At 53.6% G+C, this 15,089-nt stretch overlaps 1 protein-coding gene across 1 annotated transcript in view; it reads right to left on the reverse strand.

Annotated features, from left to right (window-relative positions):
* Positions 1-365: 365 nt before the first annotated feature.
* The window catches only part of CYP46A1 (cytochrome P450 family 46 subfamily A member 1), a 28,577-nt gene continuing 13,853 nt past the window's right edge, over positions 366-15,089 (reverse strand). Inside the window, exons 6-15 of the mRNA XM_020899101.2 lie at positions 12,910-13,048; positions 12,045-12,155; positions 9,880-10,030; positions 9,693-9,755; positions 8,425-8,497; positions 5,063-5,147; positions 4,312-4,422; positions 2,022-2,110; positions 1,283-1,349; positions 366-1,103 (exon numbers count right to left, since the gene is read on the reverse strand). Of these exons, the coding sequence (XP_020754760.1) occupies positions 933-1,103; positions 1,283-1,349; positions 2,022-2,110; positions 4,312-4,422; positions 5,063-5,147; positions 8,425-8,497; positions 9,693-9,755; positions 9,880-10,030; positions 12,045-12,155; positions 12,910-13,048 (1,060 nt within the window). The 3' untranslated portion in view covers positions 366-932. The remainder of the gene's footprint in view (positions 1,104-1,282; positions 1,350-2,021; positions 2,111-4,311; positions 4,423-5,062; positions 5,148-8,424; positions 8,498-9,692; positions 9,756-9,879; positions 10,031-12,044; positions 12,156-12,909; positions 13,049-15,089) is intronic.

Below are 15,089 nucleotides of genomic sequence, written 5' to 3' on the forward strand. Positions count from 1 at the left end.
AGGCTGCCCCCAAGAGAGGTCCCGGGAGCTCTGGCCTCTCGGAGGCCCTCTGGGGTGTCCGTGTCCTTGCTGGCGGTAGACTAGACCACAAAGGCCCCGGGGCCCCTGAGCCCCTCAGTTCAAGCTCCCGACACTGCCCACAGTCCCAGCCTCACCCCAGCACAGTCTTCCACACGAGGGAATGAGCTTCTACTAACACCACCTGGGAACTTGGGCAGTCTTCTCCTGATGTGGCATCATCTAGGCATCCCCGGGGACAGCTTCCAGAACTACGTCAGCCCTCAGGGAGATTGGTCTCAACATGGCCCGCATTTTACAGATGAACAAACGGAGGCCAGAGCGCCCTGGCCCAGTCTGGCCATTCATTCGTGCAGTCAACACATATTTATTTATTGAGCATCGACTGTGCCAGGCCGTGGGTGGGCACAGGAGGCTCAGAGATGAATCACACGCAGGCCCTGCCCTCGAGGCACTCGGAGCCTGGCAGGGCAGTCGGTCACGTCAAAGGACACTCACGATACAGTGTGGTCAGTGTGGTGTTAGAGGTAGCACAGGTGATGGGGGCGGGGGAGCACGGAGGAGGGGCCCCTGGCCCAGCCGGGGGATGGCAGGAGGGCTTCCTGGAAGAGGTGACACCTGAAGAAGGCTTTAGGGAGTGAGCAAGAGTTAGGGTGTTTGGCAGAGGGAGTGGTCTGTGCAAAGAGGCAGTGGGGGGAGACGCAACAGCACATCTGGGTGGCACCTGGGGGTTAGGCAGGGGCTGGTGGGCGGGGGGCGGGGTTAGTGGGGAGGGGGAGCTCGGAGGGGGTGAAGCAGGCAGTGGAGGGCCGAGGGCCTGCTGGGAGCCAGCGTGGAGGGTGCTCCCGGGGGTGGGGGTGGGGGAGCAGGCTGCCCAGGGCCCTGGCCGAGGAGTGTGGCCCCGCCCGGGCCCCTCAGCAGGGCGGGGGCGGGGGCGCCGGCTGCCAGCCCCGGGGCTGCAGCGTGCAGATCACAGGGTCCAGCGGCTTGAGCGTGGCCTGCTCCTGCAGCCCGAATCGCTGCCCGGGCACCAGCCGGAACTCCAGCCTCTGCAGCAGCTTGGCCATGACCACCTTCACCTCCATCTGTGCGCGCAGGGGGCGGGGAGGGTGAGTCAGCGGCGAGGATGCGGGACGTGAGGCACCGTGGCTGTCTGGGCCCCCAGCCCCGGGGACCCTGGAGCAGGGGGGCTCTGAAGTGCTTCCCTGACTGGATGCCACCCCACGGTCCCCCCGGGGCTGAAACCTCGCGGCTGGCCTCCTACCTGAGCAAACTGCTGCCCGATGCAGGAGCGGGGTCCCAGGGAGAAGGGGAAGTAGGTGAACTTGGGCCTGCAAACGGGAGGGAGGCGTCAGGAGGCAACGGCCGTGACAAGGCCACCCCTGTGATGACGACTTTGAGCCGGGGTTGCTTTTGACCAAGCTAATGACATCACCGGCTGACTCCGCTGAGCTCTGGGTCAGTGTTTTCTCGTTTCATCCTCCACGGAGCCTTCCGGAAGGAGCTGTGATTGGTCCCATTTCACAGATGGAGGAACTGAGGCTCAGAGAGACAAAGCCACTCCCCCCAGGTCCTACATCACTCGGTCCACTTAGCCGGTCACACGTCCAGCTCCGGGCAGTCCCGGTCTGGACTCAGACCCCATCAGAGCTGCGGTACTTAAAAGCGGTCACTCTAGAAGGAGCTGTCAGTATCCCCATTCCTCAGATAGGATCATCCGGCCTGGGGAAGCCTCGGCCACTCGCCCAAGTCACAGGGCTCTGCAGTTTAAGGGACTGCTCATAAGCACACGCTTTAAAACCAGCCTGAGTCCTTGCTGGCTGTGCCTCCACGGGCAAGTTACCTAACCTCTCTGAGTTGGGATCTCCTCCCTGTAAGTGGGGGCAGAGTGGGGATCCCAGTTCCCTCACAGTGGTCAGGGGTCACGGCGGCTCAGACCAGAGGCCGCTGGGCCCGTCCTCCCACCAGGCCTCCACTCACCGACAGTTTGAAGACAGACTTACTTGGGTGCTTTGGGGCTGAAGCGATCCGGGTTGAAAGTCAGAGGGTCCTCAAAGTACGTGTCCATCCGCCCCATGACGTAGGTGCTGAACTGCCGGGCAGAGGATCCGCTTGTCTCTGGGTCCAAGGCTAGGTCCCCTCGCCACCTCCCCCACCTGCCGCAGTCACCCAGTGGGAAGACTCGGAGCAGAGTACCCCCTCCTCAAATCCCCCCCACCCCGCCAGTCTCCCCACCCACCCACCTCCCCACCCGCCCATCTGGACAAGGGTGGGATTCCACTGGCCCCTGAAAAGTGTCTAACAGGGAGAAAGAGGGCAGCCCAATGTGTCGTCCACCGGCTGGGCACGCTACATCATCCCATGCTTGTCTTTACCCTGGGGGGAGCCACAATTATCCCTATTTTACAGATGAGGAAACTGAGGCTCAGAGGTTCATGACATGCCTGAAGTCACCTGGCAAGTAAGTGGCCAAAACGAGATGCAAGCTCAGGTCTGCGACAAGGCCATCCTTCTCTCGATTCCTGAGAGCTGTTATTATTCAAAGTTTGTTTTCAACACAAGACTTGCTTCAGTGGAGTAGGGGTAGGGAGCCACCGACCCCCCAGTAGCCTTTCGCCCGCACACTTGGCACCTCCTGACTGGGGCTGATGCTCTGTGCGCCAGCCCCGGGCCCTGGGTGCTGGCCTCTGCACAGAGTGTCTCTCCAAGCCTTCGCTGCTCCTTCTCTGTGTGGGGTCCAGGGCTGCCAGGGCTGGAGCGGGAGCTGTAAGACGGGGAGGGGTCTGGGGGCAGCAAACGGTGCCCACTATGTGCCGGGGAGTTTTGCCAGACACAGGATGTGCATTATCCTCTTGACTCGGGTGCCAGCATCCATCCCCAGCTTGCTAGGATGGTACTGAGGCCCACAAGTCCAGGGTCTTGCCTGAGATGGCTCAGCCGGCAGGGAGCAGGCCTGGCGTTGGAGCCTGGCTCTGCCCACTCAAGGTCATGGGGTTCAGGTTGGACATGGGGGTTGAGAGTCAGCCCTGGGGCCTCGCCCTGCCAGATGTAAGGGCATTCTGAAGAGACCATTGCAGTAGCTGGTAGTTTTTTTTAAAAGCGCAGATAAACAGGATAAAGAAGCATGCATGGATGAAGCTTTGGTGTGTGCTGGGGTGAGTGTGGCCGGGCCCTGGGGCAGGGGGAGCTGCTCAAAAGGTGGGACACATCATTCTTCTTTGTGAAAATAAAACTGGGTCCTATTTGGGCTGAATTGTGTGCCCCTAAAATTCATATGCTGAAGTTAACTTCAGAATGTGACTGTATTTAGAGATAGGCTCTTTAAAGAGGTAATTAAGTGAAAATGAGGTCACTGGAGCCCTTAATCCAATACGGTGCTTCCCAGGTAAAGAGCCTGCTTGCCAATGCAGGAGACGTAAGAGACTCGGGCTCAATCCCCGGGTTGGGAAGATCCCCTGGAGGAGGAAATGGCAACCCACTCCAGCATTCTTGCCTGGAGAATCCCATGGACAGAGGGGGTCTGGCGGGCTATGATCCATGGGGTCACAAAGGGTCAGAGACAACTGAAACGACTTAGCACAGCACACAGCAATCCAGAATGACTGATGTCATGTTACAGGGAAGTGAAAATGGACGGCCTACAGTAGCCGCACGGGGAAATCTACACAATCTTAATTGACGAGCTGAGTCACAAAGCAAGTCCTAGAGCATATTATTGTGTGGGTACACACACACACACAAAGGTGAGCGGGTGGCGAGCACAGAATTCAGGACAGTGACAGCTTCTGGGGGGAACCAGGAGCCGTGTGTACACAGCTGGTTACATTCTAGTTTTTTGGGGGGAGGGGTAGTGAGTTTATGGAGGTCACTGTGCATGATTGGAGCCTGAATGAATGAATGAGGAAACAGGCAGAGAAACAAAATTAAAGGAGAACAGGGGGAGAAAGTCAGTCTTAGTGGGAAGGGAGCAGGAGCTGTGGAAAGAAAAGGAACTGGGGCAAATTTGAGCCAGCTCAGAAACTGGGCATTTCCCCATATCTGCCCCTTGCTAGCTGTGTGACCTCAGGAAAGTTACCTAACCTCTCTGAGCCTCAGCGGCCTCAGCTGTAAATGAGGCCTCTCCGTTTTAAAAGTATCCACTGTAATCTCACGCTGGACAGCGTGGCGGGGAGAGAAAGCACATCACGGGGTTACGGTCAGACTCAAGTGGCCAGGGAGGCGCCCCTGACCTCAGAGGACAGCCCCCAGCTGGGGGGGGGGGGAAAGGGGTGGGCAGGCAGGGCCCCCACGCACCAGGAGCGGCGTGTTGCCGGGGACTCGGACCCCATCAATCAAGGTCTCCTCCTCCAGCAAACGGAAGGTGCCCCACGCCGGCGGGTACAGCCTCAGCGACTCTTTGAGGACCTGCAGACACCACACGGGCAGACAATGAGAGACAGATGTCAGGAGACCCCACGGAAGGTGCCAGAAGCATGTCCCAGACCCTTCTCTGCTCCCATTCAAGGCGCTGCGTGTGTGCCCACAGCCAGACTGGGTCCCGAGCCCCTGCAAGGTTAGCCTCATCTGCATGTCCAACCCCTCATGTGACAGAAGGGGAAACTGAGGCCCAAGGAGAGGGTTGAGCAAAGCCACCGCGCCAGGAGCCAGGCCTCCCTCTAAACCCGGGCCCCTACCATTCCGAGGACCCAGGGCAGCTGGAGGAAGGCCTCCCCCTGTGCTGTGTCGGGGACTCTTTGGGCTGAGACTGGCCCTGGGTGGTAAGTCTGAGACTTTTGGAACCCAGGCTCCTTGGGAAGCCCAAACACAGCACCTTTGACTAATGGGCTGACTTCCATACTGGAATCACCGGGAAGCCTTAGCCACGCCCCCAGTGGCTTAATTTCCTTGGTCTGGAGCACCCTGGACACAGGGAGGCCTTTAATCTCCCAGGCGACTCTCAGGTGCCAGGACACTGGAGAATCCCTCTCCTACAGGGCCAGGGGGGCAGCAGGCCGGTCAGCCAACCACCCACCTCTGCCCAGAAGCCCCTCTCCCACCCCCACACCTGAGACAGGTACTGCAGTCTCCCCAGGTCCTCGCAGTCAAGGTGCCTCTTGGACCCAATGACCTCGTCCACCTCGGCCTGCAGCCTGTCGGTCAGACAAAGACAAGTTCGTCTCCAAGGGGAGAGGTCCCCACCTGAGTGTTAAGAGGGGGCATGGCAGGAAGCGTGACGAGAGAGGCCTGGGGCCCCCCTCCGCTGCACACATTGCCCCCCGGGCCCTATTCTTGAAGGAACCGCCACGTCCAAACCCAGATGCCCAAGCAGTTGGGAACTACGTTTCCAGCCCTCAAAACATTCACCCATCATTGTGTGCTGCTTGGAATCGGCTGCAGGAGGTAAACCACCTCAGAACAGGGTCTTTGCACAAAGATGCCTACTGCATAAATGGAGATTAAATACCATATCTTTGTTTGGGAGACTTAATATTATATTGATGCCCATTCTCTCGGGATTATAAATTCTCTATAATGGGAATTATTCTCAGAATCCCATTCTCTCAAATATATAAACTTGATACCATCCTTATGAAATGCAAGTTGAATTTTCTTTAGACCTTGAAAAAAAAAGAGCACCAAGAGGCCTATTTCAGCTTAGCTCCAAGCAGCTGGAAACAGCAGAGTGAACGATGCAGGTACCAGCCTTAGGATGCATACTGTAGACCCTGTTATACAGAGTGAAGTAAGTCAGGAGGAGAAAAACAACTATCACATATTAGCTCATACACATGGAATCTAGAAAGATGGTACTGATGAACCTGTATTCGGGGCAGCAATAGAGATGCAGACACAGAACAGACTCGTGGACACAGTGAGGGAAGGAGAGGGTGGGACAAATACAGGAGCACTGAAACATACATGTTATCGTATGTAAAACAGAGAGCCAGTGGGGATTTGCTATATGATGCAGGGAGCTCAAACCCTAGAGGGGTGGGATGGGGTGGGGAGGTGGGAGAGAGGGTCAGGAAGGAGGGGACGTATGTATGCCTATGACTGATGCATGTTGATGCATGGCAGAAACGTACACAATACTGTAAAGCAATCATCCTCCAATTAAAAATAAATACATTTTAAACAATAATACGTAGCAGTGCAAGTGGACCTGGACCACTTCCTACCCATGCTGGAGGCAGAAAATAACAAGGGTTGTGAGGATGCGGAGAAACCGGAACCCCTGTGCACTGTTGATGAGAATGTAAAATCATGCAGCTGCTATGGAAAATGGTATGGAGGCTGCTCAAAAAACTAAACATAGAATTACCATGGATGCTAATCCCACTTCTTGGTGCTTCATGCTTGAGACCCAAAACAATTGAAACTTGGTTCTCAAATAGGTATTTGCACACCAATGCTTGTAGCAACACTATTCACAGTAACCCAAAGCTGGAAGCAACCCAAGTGTCCACTGATGGATGAATGGATAGACAAGAGGTGGTCCATCCATACGATGGAGTATCGCTCAGACTTAAAAGGGAAGGGCATCCCACTGCATGCTGCCACATGGCTGAACCTTGAGGACGTTATGCTGAGTGAAAGAAGCCAAGCAAAAAGGACAAATACTGTATGATTCACTTGTAGGAGGTACCTGGAGGAGTCAGATTTACAGAGACAGGAAATAGAATGGTGGTGGCCAGGGGCTGGAGGAAGGGAAGCAGGGAGTGGGGAATTAATCCTTAATGGGGACGGTTTCTGTTTGGGATGCTGGAACGTTCTGGGGATAGATGGTGGGGATGGCTGCCTGACTATAAATGTACTCAATGCCAGTGGACTGCAGACTTGAAAATAGTTTAAATGGTAAACTTTATTATATATATGATATAATATATATGACACATATACACAAACACACACACACACACACACATAGCCACAATATTTAAAAATGAATGAGGGGGAGGGGGGTTTGGGGGAGAATGGATACATGTATATGTATAACCGAACACCTTCACTCTTCACCTGAAACTCCCACATTGTTAATCAGCTATAGCCCAATACAAAATAAAAGTTTAAGGAATAAAGAATGAATGGACTTGGGAAGAGGTTGCAGAAATGTGGGGCAATGTGATAATACACACGGTGAAATTCAGGAATTAACTATGAACGGTCATTGGGTGGATGAGGGCACCACAAGTGGATTTATTGTTGTTAATTTTTGCCTATGCTGTGTGGCATGTGGGATCTTAGTTCCCCAACCAGGGATCAACCCCACACCCCCTGCATTGGAGTGTGAGTCTTAACCACTGGACTGCTGGGGAAGTCCCTGGATTTATTGTAATAATTAAACTTTTCCGTTTATTCCAAATTTTTAATAAATACTATTATGTATCTTCATTTTATTTATTTTTATAATTATATTTTTATTATGTATTTTTAAACACCAATGAGCTACAGTTGACCCTTGCACAACACAAGAGTTGGGGCACTGACCCTCCGCATAGTCAAAAATCCGAGTATGAGTTTGGACCATCGGCCCTCTGTGTCCGTGGTTCCACATCTCTGGACTCAACCCACCGGGGACCACGTGGGGCTGTAACCAGTACCGAGTGGAAGAAATCCACGTGTAAGCGGGCCCCACAGTTCAAACCCTGCTGTCCACGGGTCCACTGTGTTATTTTCTATTCCCAGGCAATCGTTCAGTCTGCCCTTTCTGCTGGGGATGACAACCGTTGCCCTAACGGGCCCTTCCCCTCGTCCCCAGAGCTCCCAGCCCCCAGCCTGTCCTTGGGGTTTGGCTCAGCCCGTCTGGGCCCCAGTCCTTGAGGGACCCTGTCTGTATTTAAGGAAACCAAGGGCCCCGCTCAAATGCCACCTCCCCAGGGAGGCCCGCCTTTGTCTCCCTCAGCACTTTGCTTGGAATTCAGTTCAGTCCTCAGTGCCAGCCCCTGGCCAGGCCCTGCACACCTCTCGGGAGGGAAAGAGCCAAGGCCCTGCCCTCTTGGAGCTTCCGGTTTCACAACTGAAATAGACTCAAAGCAGATGGTCCCAGGAGAAGGTGAATGTGTGAGCTGCGGGCAGGCTAGGAGGGGAAACAGAGTGGCTGCTTTTGGGGTCAGAAAGGTTTTGGGAGGGGGAAGGGGGAGGGGGGAGGGGAAGGTTCGGGGGGAGGAAGGAGGAAGGGAGGGGGGAAGGGGGAGGGGAGGGGGAGGGGAGGGGAGGGGAGGGGTTCTCCAGGAGAAAAGCAGGAAGAGGAGCTTCTAGAAGTAAGAACAGCATGTGCAAAGACCCTGGGGTGAAGAGGAGCAGGGCTCACTGAAGCGGGGCCAGGGGGCTCAGCCGGGGGAGGTAGGAGCAGGGGGTCCTCTGAGAGCCAGAGGTCAGACAGCCCCCTTCACCAGCCTCAGGGCCCCCCACCTCCCCTCCCCATACCTCGCCAAGATCTCGGGCTGGCGGGACAGCTCCATCACCGTGAACGCCAGGTGATTGGCAGAAGTCTCGTGACCTGTGGGAAGGAGGAGAGTGGCAGCCCCACGTGGCCTGCCGGGCTGTTGCTGGCCCAGCCCACTGGGCCTCTGAGAACCCGAGCCCCTAGAGACAGGTCAAGGCCTCACCGCTCCCGTTGGCTGAGCCAGACCTACAGATACGGAGGAGACAGCTGGCCACCTCCACACCTGGTGCCTCCCCGTGCGGTCAAAGGACCAGCCTTTGCCCCCTGCATCCAGGGAGACCTTTCCTCCAACCCTCCTCGGGCCTGACCTGGCCTGGAGGGGTATTTGTCCCCATTTTGCAGAAAAGCAAGCTGAGGCTGAGAGGAATATGTTTCCCTTGGGTCACACAGCAGGAGGGGCAGAGCTGGGACTCAAGTAAAGCAAGGCTTTCGGGGCCAAGGCCCACAAGCTGCCTAATGTGGGCACTAGCTCCTGAGGTCTGGAGAGGGTACATCTCCTGTCTGGGCACCATGGAGAGCTTCTAACTGGGACCTGATGAGTCTGGACAATCCCTGAGGGCTTCTCTGAGGAGGAGACGCCTGCGGGATCGCTGAAGGGTGAGGAGGAGTTTTCCAGGTGAGGGACAATGCTCAAGAAGTATCTGATGAGCCAACCAATCAACGTGCTTAGCGCGTCTTCTGGTGCTAGTCTACCGAAGACCTCGCCACAAACTCTGAGTAAGGCAGAGCCTTGCATTCACGTAGCCAAGCTCTCCTGAACCCCAAAAGGCAGCTTCACGAAACTTCACAATTGCCAGCTCCTTAGCCAGGTGGGTTAAGGAGTTAACCAGGTGGCTGATGCAAGCAGCCAACTTATTGGGAAAGCACCTGATGCTGGGAAAGATTGAGGGCAGGAGAAGAAGGGGGTGACAGAGGATGAGATGGTTGGATGGCATCACCGATTCAATGGACCTGAACTTGGGCAAACTCCAGGAGATGGTGAGGAAGGCCTGCCGGGTTACAGTCCACAGGGTCACAAAGAGCCAGACATGACTTAGTGACTGAACGACGACAACAACCAGGTTGTGGGGCCACCAAGAGAGCCTCCCGGGCCTCCCCGAGAAGCAAGAAAGGGCGTCTGCTCCTTTCACCCCAGCCCACCCCAGAATGGACCTCTGCTCAGCCTAAGACCACCTCCGAGTCAGGCAGTCCACGGTCCCCAGCATTCCTGCAAAGCTCGGAACCCTTGGTGGACGCTGAAGCTACAGACCAGCGATGAAGAAGGTGACGAAGTTGTCCAGCAGGATCTCGTCGTCCTGGGCCCCCTCTTCAGCTGAAAGACAAGGCGCGTGTCGGGGTGCCAGGAGCCTGGTCCCCTCCCCTGTGATGGGTCACCCTGGCGGGGGAGGGGCACCCCCGCCGCGCCCCCCTCCTGGAGCCCGGAGGAGCCCCGGCACCTTTGAGGATCTGCGTGAGGATGTCGGCCGGCACGTCCTCCCCCCTCTGCAGGGCCTCGCGGCGCCGCTGGACCCACTCCTTGCCGACCTGGCGCAGGAAGCGGACGCTCTCCCGGGTCTCACGAAGCTGCTTCCACTTCCCCGGCATAAACTGCAGGAGAGTTCCCGCTCCGTGTCAGTGCGCCTCCCCCCATCCCCCGACTCCCCTGGCCCCCCAGCTCCAAAACGACGTCAGAAACCCACAGCAGGCTAGGAAGCCAGAAGAACCTGGGAACATTCTAAAAAATATCAAGTAGCCAGGAGATTTCATCAAGACTGTGGGCTAAGCCCAAGCACTGTCTTCTCCTTCCTGCTCTGCATCCCTAGAAATGTTGGGAAAGATGCCTTAAAATATCCATGGACCCCTGGGGACACAAACAAAACAGGCTTATGGACAGATGGGGAGCTGGGGGTGGGGGGCAGTGGTGCTGGGAGTGGGGTGGGGGGAGGAAGAAGATGATGGGATGTATGGAGAGAGTAATCTGGAAACATACATTGTCATATGTAAAATAGAGAGCCAATGGGAATTTGCTGCATGACCCAGGGAACTCAAAGCAGGGATCTGAAACAACCTCCAGGGGTGAGAAGGGGAGGGAGGTGGGAGGAGTTTCAAGAGGGAGGACACGTGTGTATACCTATGGCTGATTCATGTTGATGTTTGGCAGAAACCTACACAATACTGTAAAGCAATTGTCCTTTAATTAAAAATAAATTAATTATTTTTAAAAAAATCCTTGGAGCACTGGAAAATAGGAAAGGATTCCTGGGGGAAACTTCCCTGGTGATCCAGTGACTAAGACTCCATGCTTCGTCCACTGCAGGGGGTGCAGGCTCAATCTCTGGTCAGGAAACTATTAATAAGATCCCATATGTCCAGGGTGGTATAGCCAAAAATAAATTTTATATATATATATATAAAGGATTCCTGAAGAATGGATACAGTTAAGGTTGCACTGAAGGCAGAAAGTGGACAGAAGCCAGAGGGAAGTGGAGTGGAATTAACTGCTGAACAGATGCAGTGACATCAGGGGATTCTAAGCACAGAGTCTGAAGTCCCAGGGAACAGGAGGGCATCTGTCTGGGAATCAGCTCAAGTACTGTAGCTGAGCGCGACCCTATGGGGTCTTCCCAGAGCAGAACCCAACCCCTCCTGCCCCCTGCCATCCTCCACCTGCCTCTTGTCTATAGGAAGACCTTAGCCTCCAAGGTCTTTCCCAAATTCCAGTGGGTATATTTAATCAGAGAAGTGAGAAAATGCAGAAAGAAAGGAAAACAGCCAAGGAAGACAAAATAAAAATAGTTTAGCCATTAAATAAAGTCAAGGACATTTAGTTCCTCCTCAAGGGCTATAAATAACATTCAGAGCCTTATCTTTTGAGTTGTTTTGCAGATACTTCCTCCAGTGGAGGAAGTTAACAGTATGCTATCCATAAGCACATAGACCCCAGACCAGATAGAACCAGAAGTTTGATAATGTTGCTTCCTGATTACCTCACCACCAGCCAATTAGAAGAATATCCATGAACAGATTTCACATCCCACAACTCCTCTCCCTCACTCTGTCTTTTAAAACCTTTCCCTGAAAGCCTTAGGGGAGTTCAGGCTTTTTAAGCATTAGCTACACTCCTTGCTTGGTGTCCTGCAATAAATACTGCACTTTCCTTTACCACAACCCAATATCAATAAAATGGGCTTTACTGTGCGCAGGCAAGCAGACCCAAATTTGGTTCAGTAATAGTACCACCTTTCCCCCTTCTTCTTCCTTCATGCCTGGAACAAGGAGGTGATAGCTGGAGCTGCAGCAGCCATCTTATAACAATGAGGTGGTATGCTAAAGACAGTGGAACAGAAAGACAGAAAAATCCAGGAACATCTGACATTGTGGAGTCATCATTGCCATCCTGGGTTCCCTGCTTCAGGATCATTTTACATAAGAGAAAGATTTATTCCTAATTTTCTTAAACCACTTTGATTTTCCACCTCTACTTTAGGGGATGTATGCAAATCCTGACTGATTCGGAAGTCACTTCAGACATATCAGAACTCAAAACCCATTCTGGAAAAAAAAAATCACTGGAGGAGGTGCTCCAGCAAATGAGGACAAGACAAGCCATGATGGCTGGTACCTTTGCCAGAGTGTTCCGGGATGCGCTGATGCCCTCCAGGATCAGTTTCACTTTCCGGGACAGAGGCTTCTGGGCACCCAGCAGCATGCTGGTCTCCATCCCAAAAGCTGCCTGGGGGAGACAGAAGGGTGAGGTCACACATAGGGGATGGGAGGATTGAAGACCCAGGGCAAGCACTGCGTGCATCCTGTCATCGACTCCTTACAACAACCTATGACAACCCTGACGCTCTGGGATGTGATAGGATTAAGTGGCACATAATAGCCACTCAATGAACCTAGGCTTCTTTCCTTGACAAGATGCGTTTCCCCTGAAATGCAGCCTTCCTTGGGTATTTATTCTAAACCCAGCCTCCCAGTGAATTTTTGAACGGTGACAACTCCTCACTCTCTATGTCTGCACTCCATGTTTTACCTGGGTTTGAAGTTATCTGGGCCCCTGCTGAGATGGCCGACGGGGGTGGGGGGGCTGGGGCAGGGCGGGGGTGGGGGGGTGAAAAGCCAAGCCATACTCCTTGGCAGGAGGGGGATTGGGGGAGGAGGGCTGCCAAGGGGGAGGTAGGCTTGGGCTGAGAGTCAGGCAGACTTGAGATCCAGTCCTGGTCCTGCCACTGACCAGCCAAGAGCCAGTCCCTGCATTCTTCGGGTCCATTTCTAGAGAATGAGTTACTAGCTCCAATTTCACAACAGGTTGTTTTGAATGTTCAAGGAAATAAAGGAGATGACCCTCCCAGCCCAGAGAAGGGGTGGCTGATGCGTGGAGGAGCAGGAGGGAGGGGAGGGAAGCAAGGAAGGGAAAAGGGAGGGAAGAAGAGCCCATTGGCATGTGGCCCACCCCACCCCCCACCCCGCCATCCTCCCATCACCTTGGCCAGGATGTCCATGGTGGCACAGGTTAGCATGTCCTGCATGGACACCGGGGTCTGACCATCCGCTTGGGCTTCCAGGATCTCTACCAGCTGTTCCGCTTTCTCATTGAACGTTCCCATCAAGCCAACCAAGGAGCTGGGGAAACAGCACAGGCATCAGCAGCCACTGGGGCCAGCCCAGACCTGCGGACATCCTTTGTCCCCTCTCTGGAGGGAGACAGTGTGCGGAGTGGTGCTGGGGGCCTCCCCCAGCCTTTCTGGTCTCCCCACGAGTCCCAGCTCACAGGTTGGGGTTGCAATAATCAAACTAAGCCTTGGGGTTCCCAATCCCCCGCCACTCAGGATGGCCCGTGTCCCTTTATGCTTCTTTTAGTGATTCCGCATGTACCCTTTCTGCCACTGGGCCCTTCAACTCTGACTCCAAGGAGACGTGGCAATGTAGAAAGTCCAGAGGACAGTGGGGAGGAAGGGAAGAAAGACCTCTGGGGCCTCCAAGAGTCCAGGAGGTTTCCCCTCTGGCCTCTTGCTCACACTGCCCACTCTCCTTACCCACCCTACCCAGGCCACCATCCACAGCCTTTAATCATCCCATTTCACTCTCTGTCCTCGAGCAATCAAGGTGCCCAACAGAAATGAGCCTTCAGACCCAGAACTCTCAACCCAGTGTCCCTGCCCCAGGATAGCTACCTGACTTGTCTGCCTGGCAAACAGTTTAGAAAGAGGTATGGAAAGATGTTCTCCAAACTCACAAAAGTGGTATCCCTGAGGGATTGGAAAGAGGGGAGATTGCTCCTTTGTACATTACATATTTCTGAATTTTTACAAAGAGAAAGTGCTGCTTTTGAAATTAAAAGTAATTTCTAATGTTAGCAATCTGGGTAGAGGGCATAAGAATGTTTTCTCTCCTATTCTTATTCTTGGAACTCATCTAGAAATTTGAAATTATTTCCAAATAAGAGGTTTTTAAAACTAGTAAAAAGAGAAAATTGTGGAAGAGAGAGAAAAAAAAAGTGACTTTTTTAGTTAGGAAAGACTATTCATTCTTCATTTCCAATCAGCCAGTTCTACTCTGGTTTCCAACTCAAGCACAGGTCCTGGCATCCTTGTGGTCACTACTGCCCCCGTCCCATGCTGGCTGCATATCTTATTCTCTGTGGTCCAGGACTTTACTGAAAGCACCACTCTGATCTCATCCTTGCTCACCTAAAATCCTCCAAAGCATCCTGTTGCTCTCAGGAGGGAGGGGAAATCCCTCACCTGGGCCCAGGGGCTGTCTGCTCTTGCTCATTCCCACCTGCTGCCTTGCTTTCCTGTTACAAAGGCCTTTCATCTCCTCCAAAGCACAGTACGCCTTCCTGTCTCAGGACCTTTGCACGTGCTATCCCTTCTGCCTGCGCTCTCTCCCCTCCCATCCTCAACCCCTACACTCCACTAGCACCTTAACATGTGCCTTCTCTCCAGATGGACACCCAAATGCCACATCCTCGGGAACATGTCTCCTAAGCCTGGATGGTGGGGGTGGTGGTTTAGTCACTAAGTCATGTCTGACTCTTTGTGACCCCATGGGCTGTAGCCCCCCAGGCTCCTCTGTCCATAGGATTTCCCAGGCAAGAATACTGCAGTGGGTTGCCATTCCCTTTTCCAGGGAGTCTTTTCAACCCAGGGATCGAATCCAGGTCTCCTGCATTGCAGGTGGATTCTTTACTGACTGAGCCACCAGTTGAGGGGAAGCCCTCAATATGTGCCCCCCAAAGTACTCTTGACTTTTTTCTCACAACACCTACGTGGTTTGCAAGTGTATATTAATTTGCAAGGTTCCTCGTAGTTGTCTTTTTCTTGGAAAAAAAAGTCACATTCTAATTGACTCATTTGGGTCCCCTGGGACGGTCGTCACACCAGTACTGAATCCCTTACAGCTACCGCAGGTACAAAATATCTGACTGGAACATTAGCCGTACAGTAAAGCCCCAACCCCTTGTTTATGATGGAATGACTGGGGCCAAGGCCTTTCAGCAAAATTAATACCTGGAGAAGCAGAAACTGGCACTTTACTCTCACAATTTTATTAAAGGTATATAATGATATTCTCTGCGTACAATGGCTGGAGATGAAACTCACCAGTGGTTTCTGCCTGTTACTCCCAGTAGTGAATCCAGATTCACCAAGGGTAACTGACA

This window comes from Odocoileus virginianus, chromosome 16, assembly GCF_023699985.2.
Source record: "Odocoileus virginianus isolate 20LAN1187 ecotype Illinois chromosome 16, Ovbor_1.2, whole genome shotgun sequence".
Lineage (NCBI taxonomy): Eukaryota > Metazoa > Chordata > Mammalia > Artiodactyla > Cervidae > Odocoileus > Odocoileus virginianus.